Genomic DNA, 17,500 nt, shown 5'->3' on the forward strand with positions numbered 1-17,500 from the left:
CACTCCCACCACGCTGCTGATGAGCAGACACACCAGGTTCTTTGTGTCAAACTCGTAGTTCACTATTTCTGCAGAGAGACCGAGACATCGAGTTTAAGTTTGTGAGTGAGACGGGTGAGTCCTGGAGCAGTGTGAGTGCAGGCCAGCGGGGGACGATCGTGCTTAACCCTCATGCATCATTATGGACATTTTTGTCCATTTGGTCAAATGTTTCCTCTTCATCTGGTCATCATTTTGTCTGTTAGTGCATATGGCACACACTTTCTGTAAGAAAGTTTCTCTCTTGACACATTTTGGAATGCATATACAGTATTTTTTTTTAAATAGATCAATAGAACACTGAAACATGTTTACTACCCTCTGAAGTCACTAAGGACAAAAATGTCCACTTACAAAAAACTGCTATAAAAATAGAACAGATTGATTACATGATTCTGGCATTTAAAGGGTTAAATTCCTGATAATTATTCAATGTTTGGTATTTTTGAGCAGGGCTGGAATTGTTTAAGAGATTTATGCAAAAAAAAGTGGAAAAAAATATTAATCTGTTTTATTTTTATAGTTTTTGTAAATTGGACATTTTCGCCCTCCAGTGTCCAAACAGGGAACTACATTTTAAATCTGATGCTACACAAAAACTAACAATACATCAAAGTCAATATTCTGGATAACCTTTGACATATCCAAGACTGATTTTTAAAAAATCCCCCAGCCACCAAATATTTGTTATCTGGAAAATAAGACTGTAAGGCTGAGCAGCAGGTCTCACAGAGAGAGGGAGAGAGAGATTTGTCCTCGGCGTGGGGGGGCTGAGCAGCAGGTCTCACCTTCTTTGGACTCTCCGGAGCCCTGAGTGAAGAGCAGCTGGAACTGTTTGTTTGAGAAAGAAGCTGGAAAGATTCTGGACATGAGAGGGCTGAGAGACACAAAGAGAGAAGAGAAGGTTCATCAACACCAGAACATCTGAACAGATCTACAGCGTGCGTCTGATCTCAGGTGTGGTTACCTCATCGTGTGCGACAGAGCCAGGACGCCAAGACCGAAGAAGTAGATGGAGAGCAGCAGGTTGATGTACTCCTGAGAGAACACCTGCAGCACAAGACACGTGATCAAAGTCCAACTGAGGACACCGTCTCCCACAATGCATTTCAGTATCTCTACATGAGAGCCCCTGGAGTCGGGCAGAGGAAACCCCTCGTCACCTTAAAGAAGAGGTAGAGTCCAAACAGAGTACAGCTGGCGATGATGGGGAACCGCGCAGCGTCCCGGCTGGTGATGGTCTCTGGCATGTCTGATGCATTCTGGGAGGAGAGGGGCGAGAGAGGGAAGGCGACACAATCAAAGAGAGAGACAAAGACGATGCATCTTCAATATTTATGTAAAGAAACAACAAACTTTTGGTTTCTGTCCTCTTCTAACTTCCTGTCCTAACAGCATGAGATGTAAACAAGCATCAGCGATAAGATCAGGTCGATTCTATAGTTTACTATCGGAGTGTCCTAACTGTCTGCGAGCAACGCAGCACGCCGTTTTAACCCTGACGCCCCATTTCTGTGTTCTTATCTGCCACTTACGGGCAAGGAACAAGGAAGAGGAGGCTTCAGTTTGTCTACCTTCAAAATAAAAGCACCACACTTCAGTTTGTCAACCATCAAAATAAAAGTACCACTCTTTAGTTTGTCCACCTTCAAAATAAAAGCACCACTCTTTAGTTTGTCCACCTTCAAAATAAAAGCACTACACTTCAGTTTGTCCACCTTCAAAATAAAAGCACACTTCAGTTTGTTCACCTTCAAAATAAAAGCACCACACTTCAGTTTGTCCACCTTCAAATTAAAAGCACCACATCACATGTTATAATGTTCACAAGGATAAACTGAAATTCTCAGAGCAGAGAATTAAATATCTAAGTGATGCAGTGTGGACAGCGTATGATGCAACGTGTCATCTAACGCTCACTCGCTGATCGGACACGGTGTAACATTTTATAAAAGACGGGTAATCCAGAAAAGAACTGACAGTTTAACTCATATTGAAATGTATTTCAGCTGCAGCCCTAAAGAAATAACTTGAGTGTAATATTGGGACGGGATCGTTTATATCATAAATAAATACATTTAGGAAGAATGACAACGATGAGCTGCTCGTCTCTTCAACCACGACGACGTTTCTGTGTATGAGTTAGAGGGGGGTGATATGGGAAAAATATCATATCACGATTTTTTTTTTGGCAAACTTATTTCCCTGTATGATGTTTCTAAATGCACAAAAACTGAGCTGACAAGTTTAATCTATTTGAAAAACATCTTTGTAGGAGGTCTGGAGGTCTCACCCAGAACATTATTAGGAACAGAAATGTCTTTCCCTCAATTTGATCGATATTTATGAACAATTTGAAGGTTTTCCTCACCACTTTGAAATGATGATTTAGTTATGTGTCCTCTTTTTATGTTCATCAGGAACACGCAGTGATGCATTCATTTAAAAACATGTAGACTTCAAGTTCTTGTGTTTCTGTTCTATTTTAGCCCTGCAGAGTTCTTCTGTCTGTCTCTGACTGTTAATGTCTCTGCGACTCGTTAAACGGTTTCTTGTGTCGCTATCCGAGATGTAATCTTAACTGTTGCTCACAGCGTGTCGGTTTGGAAAAATATCAGAACAGTTACATATAACCGGGATGGAGTTGTTTTTGCGGACTTTACTTTTAAAGGTCCCATATTCTTCTTTTTCTGGTTTTATATGCTCTTTAGTGTGTTTTCCAAGTGTCCTGTGCATGTTTAGGCACATCTATGTGCAAAAATTCAAAGTCCGCGGAAACGCGGCTTCTCCTACGTCCTCCTGTTAGCTGTAGCATTAGCTGCATGTAACGCTCGGTTCTAGCCCCCCTCAATAAAAATTTGGCAGTCCGACGTCATTGTCAGTGAAAATCCTTCACGATCTAATATCGTTATATCGCCCACCACTAGTATGAGTTCAGTATTCCTCCACAGAATACACTGACCTGCAGCAGTTATATGAATGTGTGAAGAAGTGATATTTGTCCAGTGGACTAAAAGGGCATAACCATGGCAACGAGGGCAACAAATTCAAAAATTAATGCAGGAGTCCAAAAACACTTCACTCTTCATGCAAACTGAAAAAACAAACGAGCCAGAAAACCGTCCAATGAGAGAAGAAAGCTGCACATCGAACGATCACAGCAAGACTTCCTCTTAGGTTGTTTGGTTCAGACTTTGATTTGTTTAGGAATTTGTAGCGTATTTGCTGTAAACATATTCTTGCAGCACGTTCCCGTTTATTTAGCATCGTGTCAGAGTCCCTGAATGGAAACAGTTTAAGTGGCAGCATCATGTTAGTCCTCCTCCTGTGAGCACACACACACACACACACACACACACACACACACACACACACACACACACACACACACACACACACACACACACACACACACACACACACACACACACACACACACACACACACACACACACACACACACACACACACACACACACACACACACACACACACACACACACACACACACACACACACACACACACACACACACACACACACACACACACACACACACACACACACACACACACACACACACACACACACACACACACACACACACACACACACACACACACACACACACACACACACACACACACACACACACACACACACTCCAGCTGACTGACAGAAACCCTCAAGAGAGACCGCTCCATCTATTCTCCTCCTCAGAGACACAAAGTGGGACAGAGGATGCAGGAGGTAAGGACAGAGGACAGGAGAGGAGGAAGGATAGAAGAGGTAAGGACAGAGGACGGGAGAGGAGGAAGGATAGAAGAGGTAAGGACAGAGGACGGGAGAGGAGGAAGGATAGAGGAGGTAAGGACAGAAGACGGGAGAGGAGGAAGGATAGAAGAGGTAAGGACAGAGGACGGGACAGGAGGAAGGATAGAGGAGGTAAGGACAGAAGACGGGAGAGGAGGAAGGATAGAAGAGGTAAGGACAGAGGACGGGAGAGGAGGAAGGATAGAAGAGGTAAGGACAGAGGATGGGAGAGGAGGAAGGATAGAAGAGGTAAGGACAGAAGACGGGAGAGGAGGAAGGATAGAAGAGGTAAGGACAGAGGACGGGAGAGGAGGAAGGATAGAAGAGGTAAGGACAGAGGAAGTAGGAAAAACATTAAATGTTTGTTTCTGCACTAAAAAGTGAGCACTGTTCATTTAGTTTTTTTAGAAGATTTCTTCGTTTTATTTTAGCAGACAAATTTAAATCTAAATATTTTGCTTTTCATCGTCTGACATGAAGACCAAAGTTAAAAAAAAAACGACTTAAAGTAAACAGCGAGCTGGTTAAACCTGAGCAGGTGCTGCAGGTGTGTCACTCTCACAGTTCACACAGCGTCATTGATAAAACAGCAGCTCTCATACTCACTCTGAACCCAGAGTCGTAATCATTGTCTCCAAGCTCCTACGGACAGAGAGACAGGTGGACAGACAGGTGTGCACAGACAGACAGACAGGGCGAGAGACAGACAGGGAAAGAGAGAGCGGGATCAGATCGGCAGCAAAGAGGAAGACTGGAAGCATGAAGCTAAATCAAAACAAATCATCACAGGGTTAATATTTGTATTTATGTTATAAATGAATCAGGAAGCAGGCAGGAGGAATGGAGCGAAGGAGAGAGAGGGAGGAGAGAGAGAGGGAGGAGAGAGAGAGGGAGGAGAGAGAGGGAGGAGAGAGAGGCAGGAGAGAGAGGGAGGAGAGAGAGGCAGGAGAGAGAGAGGGAGGACAGAGAGGGAGGAGAGAGAGGCAGGAGAGAGAGAGGGAGGAGAGAGAGAGGGAGGAGAGAGCAAGGGAGGAGAGAGAGAGGCAGGAGAGAGAGAGGGAGGAGAGAGAGGCAGGAGAGAGGGAGGAGAGAGAGAGGGAGGGAGGAGAGAGGGAGGAGAGAGTGAGGGAGGAGAGGGAGGCAGGAGAGAAGGAGGAGAGAGAGGAGAGAGAGGAGAGAGGGAGGAGAGAGAGAGGCAGGAGAGAGAGAGGAAGGAGAGAGAGAGGGAGGAGAGAGAGAGGAGCGAGAGGGAGGAGAGAGGGGGAGGAGAGAGAGGGAGGAGAGAGAGAGGAGAGAGAGAGGAGAGAGGAGCGAAGGAGGAGGAGAGAGAGGGAGGAGAGAGAGAGGAGAGAGAGAGAGGAGCGAGAGGGAGGAGAGAGAGAGGAGAGAGAGAGAGGAGCGAGAGGGAGGAGAGAGAGAGGAGAGAGGAGAGGAGGAGGAGAGAGAGGGAGGAGAGAGAGGGAGGAGAGAGAGAGGAGAGAGAGAGAGACAGGGAGAGAGAGAGAGGAGAGAGGGAGGAGAGAGGAGAGAAGGAGGAGGAGAGAGAGGGAGGAGAGAGAGAGGGAGGAGAGAGAGAGGAGAGAGAGAGGAGAGAAGGAGGAGGAGAGAGAGGGAGGAGAGAGAGAGGGAGGAGAGAGAGAGGAGAGAAGGAGGAGGAGAGAGAGGGAGGAGAGAGAGAGACAGGGAGAGAGAGAGAGGAGAGGAGGAGAGAAGGAGGAGAGAGAGAGGGAGGAGAGAGAGAGGAGAGAGGGAGGAGAGAGAGAGGAGAAAGGGAGGAGAGAGAGAGGAGAGAGAGGGAGGAGAGAGAGAGGGAGGAGAAAGAGAGGAGAGAGAGAGGAGAGAGGGAGGAGAGAGAGAGGAGAGAAGGAGGAGGAGAGAGAGAGACAGGGAGAGAGAGAGAGAGGGAGGAGAGAGAGAGGAGAGAGGGAGGAGAGAGAGAGGAGAAAGGGAGGAGAGAGAGAGGAGAGAGAGGGAGGAGAGAGAGAGGGAGGAGAAAGAGAGGAGAGAGAGAGGGAGGAGAGAGAGAGGGGGAGAAAGAAAGAGGAGAGAGAGAAAGAGGAGAGAGAGAGAGAGAGAGAGAGAGAGGGAGCATGATATGCAAAGAAGTTCAGGAGCTCAAACCGAAAACCATCGCAGCTACACCTGAGACTAGACTACACCTGAGACTAGACTACACCTGAGACTAGACTACACCTGAGACCGCACCTGAGACTAGACAACACCTGAGACCGCACCTGAGACTAGACTACACCTGAGACCACACCTGAGACCGCACCTGAGACTAGACTACACCGGAGACCGCACCTGAGACTAGACTACACCTGAGACCGCACCTGAGACTAGACTACACCTGAGACCGCACCTGAGACTAGACTACACCTGAGACCGCACCTGAGACTAGACAACACCTGAGACCGCACCTGAGACTAGACTACACCTGAGACCACACCTGAGACCGCACCTGAGACTAGACTACACCGGAGACCGCACCTGAGACTAGACTACACCTGAGACCGCACCTGAGACTAGACTACACCTGAGACCGCACCTGAGACTAGACTACACCTGAGACCACACCTGAGACCGCACCTGAGACTAGACTACACCGGAGACCGCACCTGAGACTAGACTACACCTGAGACCGCACCTGAGACTAGACTACACCTGAGACCGCACCTGAGACTAGACTACACCGGAGACCACACCTGAGACCAGACCTGAGACTAGACTACACCTGAGACTAGACTACACCTGAGACCACACCTGAGACTAAACTACACCTGAGACTAAACTACACCTGAGACTAGACTACACCTGAGACCACACCTGAGACTAAACTACACCTGAGACTAGACTACACCGGAGACCACACCTGAGACTAGCCTACACCTGAGACCAGACCTGAGACTAGACTACACCTGAAACTAGACTACACCTGAGACTAGACCACACCTGAGACTACACCAGAGACTAAACTACACCTGAGACTAGACTACACCTGAGACTAGACTACACCGGAGACCACACCTGAGACTAGCCTACACCTGAGACCAGACCTGAGACTAGACTACACCTGAGACTAGACTACACCTGAGACCACATCTGAGACTAGACTACACCTGAGTCTAGACCACACCTGAGACTAGACCACACCTGAGACTAGACCTGAGACTAGACTACACCTGAGACTAGACCAGACCTGAGACTAGACCAGACCTGAGACTAGACTAGACTACACCTGAGACTAGACTACACCTGAGACCACACCTGAGACTAAACTACACCTGAGACCGCACCTGAGACTAGACTACACCTGAGACTAGACCAGACCTGAGATTAGACTACACCTGAGACTAGACTACACCTGAGACTAGACCAGACCTGAGACTAGACCAGACCTGAGACTAGACTACACCTGAGACCACACCTGAGACTAAACTACACCTGAGACCGCACCTGAGACTAGACTACACCTGAGACTAGACTACACCTGAGACCACACCTGAGACTAGACTACACCTGAGACTAGACAACACCTGAGACCACACCTGAGACCGCACCTGAGACTAGACAACACCTGAGACCGCACCTGAGACTAGACTACACCTGAGACCACACCTGAGACCGCACCTGAGACTAGACTACACCGGAGACCGCACCTGAGACTAGACTACACTTTAGACCGCACCTGAGACTAGACTACACCTGAGACCGCACCTGAGACTAGACTACACCGGAGACCACACCTGAGACTAGCCTACACCTGAGACCAGACCTGAGACTAGACTACACCTGAGACTAGACTACACCTGAGACTAGACCACACCTGAGACTAAACTACACCTGAGACTAGACTACACCTGAGACTAGACTACACCAGAGACCACACCTGAGACTAGCCTACACCTGAGACCACACCTGAGACTAGACTACACCTGAGACTAGACTACACCTGAGACCACACCTGAGACTAGACTACACCTGAGTCTAGACCACACCTGAGACTAGACCACACCTGAGACTAGACCACACCTGAGACTAGACCTGAGACTAGACCACACCTGAGACTAGACTACACCTGAGACTAGACCAGACCTCAGACTACACCTGAGACTAGACCAGACCTGAGACTAGACCACACCTGAGACTAGACTACACCTGAGACTAGACCAGACCTGAGACTAGACCAGACCTGAGACTAGACCACACCTGAGACTAGACCAGACCTGAGACTAGACCACACCTGAGACTAGACTACACCTGAGACTAGACCAGACCTGAGACTAGACCACACCTGAGACTAGACTACACCTGAGACTAGACCAGACCTGAGACCGCACCTGAGACTAGACTACACCGGAGACCACACCTGAGACTAGCCTACACCTGAGACCAGACCTGAGACTAGACTACACCTGAGACTAGACTACACCTGAGACTAGACCACACCTGAGACTAAACTACACCTGAGACTAGACTACACCTGAGACTAGACTACACCAGAGACCACACCTGAGACTAGCCTACACCTCAGACCAGACCTGAGACTAGACTACACCTGAGACCACACCTGAGACTAGACTACACCTGAGTCTAGACCACACCTGAGACTAGACCACACCTGAGACTAGACCACACCTGAGACTAGACCTGAGACTAGACCACACCTGAGACTAGACTACACCTGAGACTAGACCAGACCTCAGACTACACCTGAGACTAGACCAGACCTGAGACTAGACCACACCTGAGACTAGACCAGACCTGAGACTAGACCACACCTGAGACTAGACCAGACCTGAGACTAGACCACACCTGAGACTAGACTACACCTGAGACTAGACCAGACCTGAGACTAGACCACACCTGAGACTAGACTACACCTGAGACTAGACCAGACCTGAGACTAGACCACACCTGAGACTAGACTACACCTGAGACTAGACTACACCTGAGATTAGACCTGAGACTAGACTACACCTGAGACTAGACTAGACCTGAGACTACACCTGAGACTAGACTACACCTGAGACTAGACTACACCTAGTCATCACCTCACTGAGCTCATCTTCATCACCTCATCTTCATCACCTCATCTTCATCACTTCATCACCTCACTGAGCTCATCTTCATCTCCTCACTGAGCTTATCTTCATCATCTTCATCACCTCATCTTCATCACCTCACTGAGCTCATCATCATCATCACCTCATCTTCATCATCATCACCTCATCTTCATCTCCCCACTGAGCTCATCATCACCTCATCTTCATCACCTCATCTTCATCTTCATCACCTCCGCTCTGCAGGGAGGATGTGGGAACTTGTTCCGTTACCTAGTGCCGATTCAACTGCGCATGTGCACAACAACCTAAACCGAGTTCAAACCATAGGGTTCAAACGAAGCCCTCTTGTACACGTCACCGTGATGCCGGTACTTTTCTGATCTTATTGACTCTCTTCCGGTTTGGATTTTAACCGTTCCCCCGGGATGACGTCAGGCTCGGTCCGTGATCAGGTCAAAGGTTGACAGCAGGTAAACAGTGTAAACAAAAGAGTGCCTGGCAGCAGTGACCATCACTGGACCATCCAGCAGCAGAACAAACATAAATAAACAACAACTAGCTTCAATGCTAACTTTCAACTGAAAATAATGCTTACATTACCAACAGCTGTGACGTAATTCTTGCTCATTTCTAAAGCTGTTAAAGGTTACATTAAACTGATCCGTGTACATTTTAGTTAAAAGTGTTTATTAATGGTGTTAAGTTTCACGAATATTATCTACAGTGTTTAAAATTCGTCGAGAATCACCCGGAGAGCCGTTAGCTCGTCGTTAGCTGAAGCAGCTACCCGGTGTTGTGCTCCAAGTTGTGACCGTGTTACCTGGTGACTTTAAACCGAATGCGTCTGTGGTTTGTCCGCTGTTAAACTGGAAGAGGGTGAGTAGCTGTACTAAAGAATGCCCCCATGTGTTTAAGACATATATAAGTATATTTTGAATTTAATATTAAAACTGAACGAGAGGAATTCGGACGGAGGACTACGACAACTGGGGACGCATTCGGGTGGAAGACACCAGGAAACAGGGTGACTCGTAACACCGATACACCGGTGGATGAAGTGAAACCTTATTTACCGGTATCAGGGGGATTCCTCTGACAGTTACCTTGGATTTAGAGCAGCTGACGGACCGTATGGCTCCGAAGAAGATGGGCAGCAGCGCCATGAACACCAGGCCGCCGTAAGCCAGCGCCGTGCCCTCCGGTGTGGCCACGAATTTAGCCGTCGCGTTGAGCGCCTCGGTCCCGTTCGAGTCCGTGGCGTTCAGGGCTTCCAGGACGGCGGCGGCGGCGGCCTCCGGGGCCGAGGCCGAGACCGGTTCAGCCTCAGACATGTTTGTTCAGGGACGGGCTTCAGTGGAGAGCTGGAGCTGTGTCTTTCTCATTCATCTACAACAAACACTGCTGCTGGAGTCTCTGTAAGGACACGTTTCCTAAAAACAAAGAGCAGAGACGCAGCAGAAGCGAGGAGGTCTCACTCTGCTGCTGCTTCTGGGGACCAGAAATATCACTGTCAAGTTCATGCAGCCGTACAAAATGACAGAAGTGATCAAATCTGTACATATTTATATGTATATACTATTACAATCCCCCAAATTAAAATGATCAAATGAAAACTGTCAATTTGTGATGTGTGAATTCATCCCACAATGCATTGAGAAAAGTCTTGTGCAACAAGGGATGGGCTGTATTCAAACCTCCTACTACACTAGTAGTTCATCCTGATTGGTCCAAAATGCAATACGTGAACAAATGTGAGATATAAGTTTGTCATAAATACCCGGGTGTCGTACTGATTCAGGAAAAATCTACAGTCTGCATCAGACCACTCTCCCTCAGGTACTGTAGCAGTGTTTGACTTCAGCTGATCTGTTGTTTACTTCCTCATTCCAAGAGACTCAGTTTACTGCACATTGCACATATTGCACATTTCAAGTTTACTTTTTCTTTAAATTTTATTTTATTTACCATTTTGTTTTGTACCTTTTGCACTATTTAGAATGTATTACTGTAAATATTATTTATCTTATCTTATTTTATCTTATTTTGGTTGTATTGCACCGCGGGACGGAGACAAACGCAATTTCGATTCCACTGTATGTCTGGCATATTTTGAAATTGACAATAAAGTTGACTTTGACTTTGACCAGAAAGCTTAGCCGGGCTCGGTGTACTGCAGAATAACCACGACTGGAGGTCAGAGGTCAGACTGCTGTACAACGCAGTGTGTAGCATGCAGTACATAGTGTATACTACTAAAGAACAGAGTATCTAGTAGGTTGTTTCTAAAACAGACATGTTCATTATCCAAGCAACTTGTCCCATCATGCATTGTGATTTAAAGATTTTTATGAGCGGAGATTGACCCTCAGACAGACGAGAAGAGCGACCAACGTGAACACAGAAACACAATCAAGTTCATATTTGAGACGTTTTACTGAAATCTATGATCTGTTTTTAATAAAGATTTAAATATTCTAGTCTGTAAACACTAATAAAAAAGTTTTTGTGTAAAATATGTCTCCTTAAATTTTGAATTTCAGCACTTCATGTTTATTTATTGTACTGAATTGTTTTGTTTTAATTCAGTCAGTTTAGTTATTATCACTGAATTCATGCTGTTATTTATAGTTATTATTGATCCCTGGTCGAGGTTGAACTGCACGTTTTAGGGTTAAGGTTGACGTCACCATCAGCGGCCAGAGTCTGAAATGTTTATCTGATTGAGCTGAATGAGTTCCCTTTGAAGTCCACTACAGAGAGCTCCCTTTGGAGGGAGGAAGGCATGAGTGAGTGACGTATGACACCTCCATTCATTTATTTGAGAGGAGCGTACAAGGTGACACCAGAAAAAAACAAAACAGTCAGGCCTCACTCAACAAGTCAAATGTTTCCTTCTCACAAGAGTCAAACCAGAGTTCTGACATTCAGACGTTAAATAAACATCTGTCCACATCGTCTACAGTCTTTAGTGATTTCAGACTTTGTGACTCTTCAGCATCAAACACTCGATCGTATCCGACACACTGAAATAAAACATTTCATGTTTGAGGTCTCGTGTGATCATAGGTCTGCTGCTGTAGCGGTGTGTGTGTTTAAAATAGACGATCTCCGCTCGGAGGATTCAGTGTCTTCTTCGTTGGTGGAACAGTTTGTTCTGTGACACATGAGGATGCAGAAGCCCAGCAGCGCCATGCTGCAGACACAGAACAGGAAACGGAGACAACGCGGATTAAATATTTACAGGTTTTTAAACAAACGGAAGAGCAGCAACTGGAACAATTTAATGTGAGAAACTGTCTGAATGATAATCCAGGAGCTGAACTACCTAAATCACCTGGATTTAGTAGAATATTTAGAGAACAAAATGCCCTCTTGTTATGAAGATTTGTGTTACACTTACAGCTCCTGTTCATGTTTCCTCTTTGCTGCCACCATGTGGTGAAAGTGTGATCTTCAGAGTTAGAACCACAGACTGTTAATATGAAAGGTACATGTCACACATTGACTATTACAGCTCCCTAATGGCAGGTCTTCCTACTTCCTGTCAGCACCTGTTCTCTGTCTCTGGTCACTTCCTGTCAGTACCTGTCCTCTGTCTCTGGTCACTTCCTGTCAGCACCTGTTCTCTGTCTCTGGTCACTTCCTGTCAGCACCTGTCCTCTGTCTCTGGTCACTTCCTGTCAACACCTGTTCTCTGTCTCTGGTCACTTCCTGTCAGTACCTGTCCTCTGTCTCTGGTCACTTCCTGTCAGCATGATGAATTGTAGAATGATTGGATGAAGTCTGAGTGACGTCCCCCGTCTGTCCCTGCAGGGGGCGCTGGAGTCCCATCGATGGCGGTCTCCATACTGGAAATGCTGTCTCAGTCTAACTTTCAGTCAACCTAACGACAGGCTGAGAGCTGGAGCTGAGGCGGGTTTTAAACCTCCTGACAAACCGTTACACCGCGCCCACCTGTCAATCAGGTCAGCTACACGCCTTATTGTGAATAACTCTTATCCTTCATCAAATCAAAACTGATGAGTCATCAAAACATTCCCCCCCCCCGTACAGTGTGTGTCCATCGAGACATGAGCTAATCACACCTATTTGGTTTTTTGAACCAGGCTGTAAACATGTTAATCTCTGCTGTAAAAACAGACTTTTTAGAATGGGTGTGTATGTGACTTCCTGTGCTTCTGCAGCCAGCCTCTAGTGGACACTCCAGGAACTGCAGGATTTTACACCGTTCATATTCTAAGTTCATCTGGGATCATATAATGAAAAAAGCTTTTTAATGTTTAATATACAAAACTTTACTGGATATTAAAACATAACTGACAGAGTGTAAATATTTACATCTGAAGACACAAACAACCAACAGATGAGAAGAAGATAAAAACATGAATATTCAGAGTTTTTGAATCTACAGTTTGTACTCTGTCCTCTGACAGGGGACGGCTGTGTGGTGGTCCAGGTCTACAGTTTGTACTCTGTCCTCTGACAGGGGACGGCTGTGTGGTGGTCCAGGTCTACATGTTGTACTCTGTCCTCTGACAGGGGACGGCTGTGTGGTGGTCCAGGTCTACATGTTGTACTCTGTCCTCTGACAGGGGACGGCTGTGTGGTGGTCCAGGTCTACATGTTGTACTCTGTCCTCTGACAGGGGACGGCTGTGTGGTGGTCCAGGTCTACATGTTGTACTCTGTCCTCTGACAGGGGACGGCTGTGTGGTGGTCCAGGTCTACATGTTGTACTCTGTCCTCTGACAGGGGACGGCTGTGTGGTGGTCCAGGTCTACATGTTGTACTCTGTCCTCTGACAGGGGACGGCTGTGTGGTGGTCCAGGTCTACATGTTGTACTCTGTCCTCTGACAGGGGACGGCTGTGTGGTGGTCCAGGTCTACATGTTGTACTCTGTCCTCTGACAGGGGACGGCTGTGTGGTGGTCCAGGTCTACATGTTGTACTCTGTCCTCTGACAGGGGACGGCTGTGTGGTGGTCCAGGTCTACATGTTGTACTCTGTCCTCTGACAGGGGACGGCTGTGTGGTGGTCCAGGTCTACATGTTGTACTCTGTCCTCTGACAGGGGACGGCTGTGTGGTGGTCCAGGTCTACATGTTGTACTCTGTCCTCTGACAGGGGACGGCTGTGTGGTGGTCCAGGTCTACATGTTGTACTCTGTCCTCTGACAGGGGACGGCTGTGTGGTGGTCCAGGTCTACATGTTGTACTCTGTCCTCTGACAGGGGACGGCTGTGTGGTGGTCCAGGTCTACATGTTGTACTCTGTCCTCTGACAGGGGACGGCTGTGTGGTGGTCCAGGTCTACATGTTGTACTCTGTCCTCTGACAGGGGACGGCTGTGTGGTGGTCCAGGTCTACATGTTGTCATCTCGTTCTTACACAAAAACAGAATCTGACTTCATCCTCCGTCTGTGAAACTTGTGAACGCTCCGTTCTGATTTAACTCGCACAGCGTGATCGTGATCTTTGCTCGTACAACGTTTAACGATACAGTCGTACAGAGTGCGCTTCAGAGGGAACACGTTGTCCACAAGGGGGCGCCAAATTCAAGTCATTCAAGTTCAAATAGAGACATTTAAAAAAAACTTCAAAGTTATTTGGTATTTTAATCACTAGTCATGTGACTTTCCGACTCGTTGAGTGAAACCTGATCGATAGATTAATCAGAGTTCAGGTGAGCAGACCCGACCAGACGATCACAGAGCAGATAGGAAGGATTGGACGACTGTGCAAATGAATAGGAGGCTCAGGAAGGGCGTGGCCTGAAGGAGGAGGGCGGAGCTCTTCAGTATAACCTCCACAGGGTAGTGGTCGCTTATCTCCACCACCTGGCAGACAGAAGCAAACGAGCACAGTCCATATCATTACACTGCAGTTCACCTGATTCAATGTGCAGAAAAACATGTAGGACGACGCACGCACCTTAGCTCGGGGGATTTTTAAGTCTTTGCCAAAGTTGAAGACTTTCGCAGAGGACGCTTTGACCCCCCTCAGGAAGGGTTGACCGTGCACCACGATCCTGACACACACACACAAAAATGAAATTTAACTTTGTGCAAAATAATAGAAACTTCCCTCACTCCCTCTTTGTTTCTATATTACATTTCTTTAGACCCCCCCCCCCAACACACACACACCTGTCGTAAGCACAGCTGGTCATGTCGGTGACGGTCGTGTCCACTCTGTCTACGATCAGCCAGGAGAACTTGGTCTGGAACAGTCGGATGTTTTTCCTGTCTTGTCGGTTCATGTAGGCGCAGCTGGCGTAGAAACCTCCCAGGAACATCACATTCTACACACACACACACACACACACACACACACACACACACACACACACACACACACACACACACACACACACACACACACACACACACACACACACACACACACACACACACACACACACACACACACACACACACACACACACACACACACACACACACACACACACACACACACACACACACACACACACACACACACACACACACACACACACACACACACACAAGAACCATCATAAGAACCCAACAACACGAGCTGAGACCAAGAGGAGCAAAGATTTAAAAAGATGTAAGAAACTAAAAGAGATGAAAGCAAATCTAAAGAGAACAACAATAAGAAGGTAAGAGCAGTAAAAGAAATAGAAACAAGTGAATAAAGGATCAAAAAACTATAATATTAATAAAAATAAAAAGTAAATATAAAACATAAAAAGACAAAGTAAGTAAGATAAAAAAAATGACCAAGTTAAAACATAAGAGGAGTTAAGATAAGAGCATAAATAAAAGTAAGAAGTAAAAGAAGATCAAAATAGTAAAAGCAGAAAGTAAAGACTCTTTATGAGCAGAGTCCAAAGAGAAACCAGCATCAACAAACCCCGACCAGAGCGATAAAGAACTCACCGTGTTCTTCCACTTCTTGCTGACCTCCACAAAGACGTCGTAGAGTCGGTCGATCTCCTGCACCGCCCGTGTGGGCTCCGCGTGCAGAGGAACCAGAATAAACTCCTTTATCGCTGCAGGACAGAGAAAACAAACAGGAAGTAAAGAAAGAGGGACAGAGTGGTGGGATGTAAAGGGGGCGGAGTCCACTCACCTGTTCTCTGACTCTGGAAGTGAACAGCGAACGGCTCCCTGGTGAACGATTGTGTCTTCTTGTACTGATGCTCCCCGAGCACGCTCACCGTGTCTGTCCTGTAAACACAGACTCAGTTTGAGCTGAGATCCCCGACCAGAGACACAGACTGGACTGACTGCTCTGAGTCTCACCTGTAGATGAAGACGTACTGCTGCATGTTGTTGGCAGATGTTCCCAGACTCTTACTGGACACCACCTCGTAGTTGTAGTCCTCGTACCTCCACACAGACAGAGAAACCTTTGATAACTAAACCAACTTCAAGTTGTACAAAGAGACGCTTTGCCAGAACCCATGGTTTCCTCTGGTACAGCGTGCTCTTCTCTGCCGCTCTGTTTCTGCATGGGTCTGTAAACCTTTCTGTGTTCTAACCTCTCTCCATTTTTCAAAAGCATCTCCAATATTGATCCTAGTTTGAGCACGTTTCTGCTCGTGGAGCTTATTAGAAACATGCAGAGGCTTTTTAGGTCGGGTACAATCACTTCTATCTGAACCACTTCTCTTGCCCGCTTCCATCGCTGCAACACCTGTTGACCTGATAACTGCTCTCATATCTGACAAACAGAGGGGCGTCCAAAACGGCCGTGTGGGGGCGTGTCTTAAAAGCGCCTACCTTCTCTGGTCCAAACAAATCCAGAGCATTCAGGAGTAGAATCTAAAGTTAGAAGGAGGACATACTGACTGCTGCATTGTTGTCAGAGAAGCCAGCACTTCAACATGTTTCCTTAATGATCAGATAGTAAGATACCTTTATCATCTCACACAGCTCACTGATTGGACCTTTAAGGATCTGATTACTTTCTCTCACATTAGCCGTTGCATATTTTCTGTTCTCTGTTGTTTTAGTTCCCAACAGTTTCACACATGCCAACAACATATGTTAAGAAAAAGAATCATGCTTTTTGATCCTGTGTGGATTAGTGTTGTACCCTCAATCATGCAGCTTTGAGTGAATCTTCAAATCCCATGTTTTATTTACCGTAGCCACCAAGCCTGAATGGCAATAATAATCAGACTGCAACAATACCAATAAAAGCATTTGAATGAAATCAGTGCATCAAACAGGCGCAGGATGACCACCATGATGTGTTCTGTTAGTCATGCTGAGCAGAGCAGAGCCTTGTTATCTAGTGTGGGTTATATCTGGCTTTTGTCAGGTGGAACCATGGACTGTATGAGAAGTTGATGCAGTTCTGAGAAATTAAGCCCACAACATTGTTTTAATTATTAATTAGTTCAATATAATTAAAAGTGCAAACTCCCTAATGTCCAGCAGGGGGCGATTTATGTGGTTGTTCCTTTTTGTGTGTTTATAATGCCTTTCTTACAATCGTAACAATTTGCATCCAAATTAATATCTAATAATAATTAAGAATGCTTTGCAAGCTGGAAATATAGGATTTGCTCGCCGCTCTTGTCAGGATACAGAA

The 17,500-nt window shown here is 46.5% G+C and overlaps 2 protein-coding genes and 1 long non-coding RNA gene across 10 annotated transcripts in view; all 3 read right to left on the reverse strand.

Annotated features, from left to right (window-relative positions):
* Positions 1 to 10,338, reverse strand: part of hm13 (histocompatibility (minor) 13) — a 16,142-nt gene extending 5,804 nt beyond the window's left edge. Inside the window, exons 1-7 of one of the 3 annotated variants that reach the window (XM_061033233.1) lie at positions 10,241 to 10,264; positions 10,022 to 10,153; positions 4,459 to 4,494; positions 1,203 to 1,301; positions 1,007 to 1,089; positions 828 to 916; positions 1 to 68 (exon numbers count right to left, since the gene is read on the reverse strand). The exon at positions 1 to 68 is cut by the window's left edge and continues 18 nt beyond it. In XM_061033233.1, coding sequence (XP_060889216.1) covers positions 1 to 68; positions 828 to 916; positions 1,007 to 1,089; positions 1,203 to 1,301; positions 4,459 to 4,494; positions 10,022 to 10,153; positions 10,241 to 10,249 — 516 coding nt within the window. In that variant the 5' untranslated portion in view covers positions 10,250 to 10,264. Of the gene's footprint in view, positions 69 to 827; positions 917 to 1,006; positions 1,090 to 1,202; positions 1,302 to 4,458; positions 4,495 to 10,021 lie in introns of all 3 variants that reach the window. The other 2 variants (XM_061033231.1, XM_061033232.1) reach the window with 2 other exon arrangements.
* The window catches only part of LOC132960631 (uncharacterized), a 39,523-nt gene that overhangs the window by 7,227 nt on the left and 14,796 nt on the right, over positions 1 to 17,500 (reverse strand). The gene's annotated exons all lie outside the window — the stretch shown is intronic.
* Positions 13,176 to 17,500, reverse strand: part of LOC132960628 (deoxyribonuclease-1-like) — a 14,712-nt gene continuing 10,387 nt past the window's right edge. For 5 of the 6 annotated variants that reach the window (XM_061033239.1, XM_061033238.1, XM_061033237.1 and 2 more), the window contains 7 exons: positions 16,204 to 16,290; positions 16,031 to 16,128; positions 15,838 to 15,950; positions 15,061 to 15,215; positions 14,846 to 14,942; positions 13,269 to 14,751; positions 13,176 to 13,234 (listed from right to left, as the gene is read on the reverse strand). In XM_061033239.1, coding sequence (XP_060889222.1) covers positions 14,620 to 14,751; positions 14,846 to 14,942; positions 15,061 to 15,215; positions 15,838 to 15,950; positions 16,031 to 16,128; positions 16,204 to 16,290 — 682 coding nt within the window. In that variant the 3' untranslated portion in view covers positions 13,176 to 13,234; positions 13,269 to 14,619. Of the gene's footprint in view, positions 14,752 to 14,845; positions 14,943 to 15,060; positions 15,216 to 15,837; positions 15,951 to 16,030; positions 16,129 to 16,203; positions 16,291 to 17,500 lie in introns of all 6 variants that reach the window. The other variant, XM_061033235.1, reaches the window with a different exon arrangement.

This window comes from Labrus mixtus, unplaced genomic scaffold (genome assembly GCF_963584025.1).
Source record: "Labrus mixtus unplaced genomic scaffold, fLabMix1.1 SCAFFOLD_90, whole genome shotgun sequence".
Lineage (NCBI taxonomy): Eukaryota > Metazoa > Chordata > Actinopteri > Labriformes > Labridae > Labrus > Labrus mixtus.